Consider the following 2,407-nt stretch of genomic DNA (forward strand, 5'->3'; position numbering starts at 1 on the left):
CAACAGGGAGCTATGAAATCAGTGATCTTGAGAAATACTTGAAGAATGAATTATTAGCCTGGAGAATCCCCTTTAGTTTGAAGGCTGATGATCGGACCACGGTAATTGAAGTGCCGAATGATATCATCATCAATTTCATGAAATCAGATTCGATTGGGCAACTCCTTGGTTTCCAAGGGGAGATTCTCGCCCATTCTACAATCTATCGAGCTGCCAGACCTCCAGACATCATTCATGTAAATTCACTGCGGGTCGAGTGTAATCTGACTGCAGGGGCCTACATTAATAGCCGACGTGCGCATACGATCCATGAGTTCTTCCCAAGCATTCCAACAGGATATAAGATCATTGAATCGCCTGCTCAGGTCATTTACTTGCCGATCGTTGTGCAGTCAATAGATCACCTGCAATTAAAAATTGTAGACCAAGACGATCGTTTGGTGAATTTTCGTGAAGAAGTCATCACAGCGAGACTTCATATAAGAGCTGATTAAGAAAATGGGCATTGTCTTTGAGAAGAAGATCGGTGGCAGTTATAAAAGTGAGGACTCATGCCGGAAAGTGGACAGTCGTCGAGTGCCTCTCACGAAGCTGACATCGCAGAACATCAAGTTCCTGAAGAGTCTGGGTCTGAAACTTCGCAAAAAAGTGCCAAAGTAAAGTTTTGCTGTGTCTTTTTTGCCTGCTGTTACTATCGTCTACCATGGAAGAAATGTTGAATATTCAAAAGCGAATCATCTTTGATGAGTCGATTTCTCATTATGAAATCCATGCTCATCAGCCATTCGCATCGTCATCCTTTAACAACAACGATGAAATCCGTATTTCCGTACAACATCAAGATCTCTGTCTGTTGCCAAGCAAGAGTTCACTGCATATCTGCGGCCGTTTGACGAAAACAGATAATGCCGCTGTTGCTAACACAGAACTTGTCAACAATGCCATCTGTCATTTATCCGAAGAAATACGTTATGAATTGAATGCTGTGGAAATTGATAGATGCAAAAATGTTGGCCTTACAACATTAATGAAAAACTACATTTCTCAGAGCCCCAGTCAAGGCTTTCTTATGGAAAACGCAGGCTGGAGAATTGATAAAGAGAAGAAGATAACTGATGATGCAGGATATTTTGATGTATCCATTCCCCTCAGTATGATATTAGGATTTGCTGAAGATTACCAGAGAATTGTTGTGAATGCGAAGCATGAGTTGATACTGACACGTTCACACAACGATATCAATGCCGTCATTCAGGGAGCACCTGCGGCTGGACAGCAGGCAGAGACGTTCAAAATTTCCCTCACCAAAATTGATTGGATGATTCCCTACATCAAACCTGCAGACTCTCAAAAAGTGCAACTTCTCAATCAGATTTCAAAGGACAACCTAGTGCCAATCAGTTTTCGAGCTTGGGAATTGTATGAGTATCCTCTCTTACCTAGGACATCGAAACATGTGTAGGTCGTGAAAACTTCAACACAACTGGAGAAACCTCGTTATGTCATTGTAGGCTTTCAAACAGCCCGTAAGAATCAACCCCTGAAAAATGCTAGCGAATTTGATCATTGTAACATTCGAGAGATCAAATTATTTTTGAATTCACAAAGCTATCCCTATGGAAATCTGAATCTTGACATTGCACACAACCAGTCTGCTCTTCTCTATGACATGTACACCAGCTTTCAAACATCGTATTACCATAAAGAGCCTGAGCCACTATTCAGCAGAGCGGAATTCTTGGAAACGGCACCTCTCATCGTCATCGATTGCTCCAAGCAGAATGAGTTCTTGAAATCTGGACCTGTGGACATCCGGCTGGAGTTTGAGTCATCAGCCGACTTCCCCAACAATACAGCAGCCTACTGTTTAATCTTACACGATCGAATCATTGAGTATAGTTTACTCAGCGGTAGTGTGAAAAAACTTATTTAATAAAAAAAAATGTTTCTTGGAAAAGCAATGTAATTTTTTAATGAAATAAACAATAATTATTCTTGGAGACCAACTATCTTATTATTTCTCATCGCCTGCATCATTATTATTATTAGTGCTACATTCTGCCTTTTTTGTTAAAGAATTGAACATTATGATAACACCAAGTTTTAATTCCTGTAGAATACCAAGCATTGGTATAGCTGGACTCTTCTCCCTCAGATCTGGCCCCCTCTTCCTCTTCAATCCGTTGCTCGTTGATGGGCCGTCATCATCATCAGCATCATCATAAGAACTACTCCATCGATCTTGGACGAAATCGAGGTTCACTCTCACTACTATTTCTTCAATACACTCGAGAACCACATCCAATTTTTTTGAAATATGGCTGAGCAATGGCAGCACAGAATCATCAGATTCTTCTTCTTCATGCCTTTTCCTCAAATCACGGTGATTTTGGTCGAAAGACAGGAC

The 2,407-nt window shown here is 40.9% G+C and overlaps 1 protein-coding gene across 1 annotated transcript; it reads left to right on the forward strand.

The window, feature by feature from the left end:
• Window positions 1-498: 498 nt before the first annotated feature.
• On the forward strand, window positions 499-1,933 carry LOC107042101. The gene is made up of 3 exons (XM_015262981.1): window positions 499-656; window positions 1,000-1,458; window positions 1,609-1,933. The coding sequence occupies exons 1-3, from the start codon at window positions 499-501 to the stop codon at window positions 1,931-1,933; spliced, it is 942 nt and encodes a 313-aa protein (XP_015118467.1).
• The last annotated feature ends 474 nt before the right edge of the window (window positions 1,934-2,407 follow it).

The sequence above is a fragment of the Diachasma alloeum genome, unplaced genomic scaffold, assembly GCF_001412515.2.
Source record: "Diachasma alloeum isolate Michigan unplaced genomic scaffold, Dall2.0 Dall_scaffold_00417, whole genome shotgun sequence".
NCBI lineage: Eukaryota > Metazoa > Arthropoda > Insecta > Hymenoptera > Braconidae > Diachasma > Diachasma alloeum.

What these genes read in the sequence shown, in the direction of transcription:
- LOC107042101 (XM_015262981.1), top strand. Translation starts at nt 499, where the DNA reads ATGGGCATTGTCTTTGAGAAGAAGATCGGTGGCAGTTATAAAAGTGAG. An exon ending in CTTCGCAAAAAAGTGCCAAA is followed by an intron (nt 657 to 999) that starts GTAAAGTTTTGC and finishes GGAAATTGATAG; the next exon opens with ATGCAAAAATGTTGGCCTTA. An exon ending in CCTAGGACATCGAAACATGT is followed by an intron (nt 1,459 to 1,608) that starts GTAGGTCGTGAA and finishes GAATTCACAAAG; the next exon opens with CTATCCCTATGGAAATCTGA.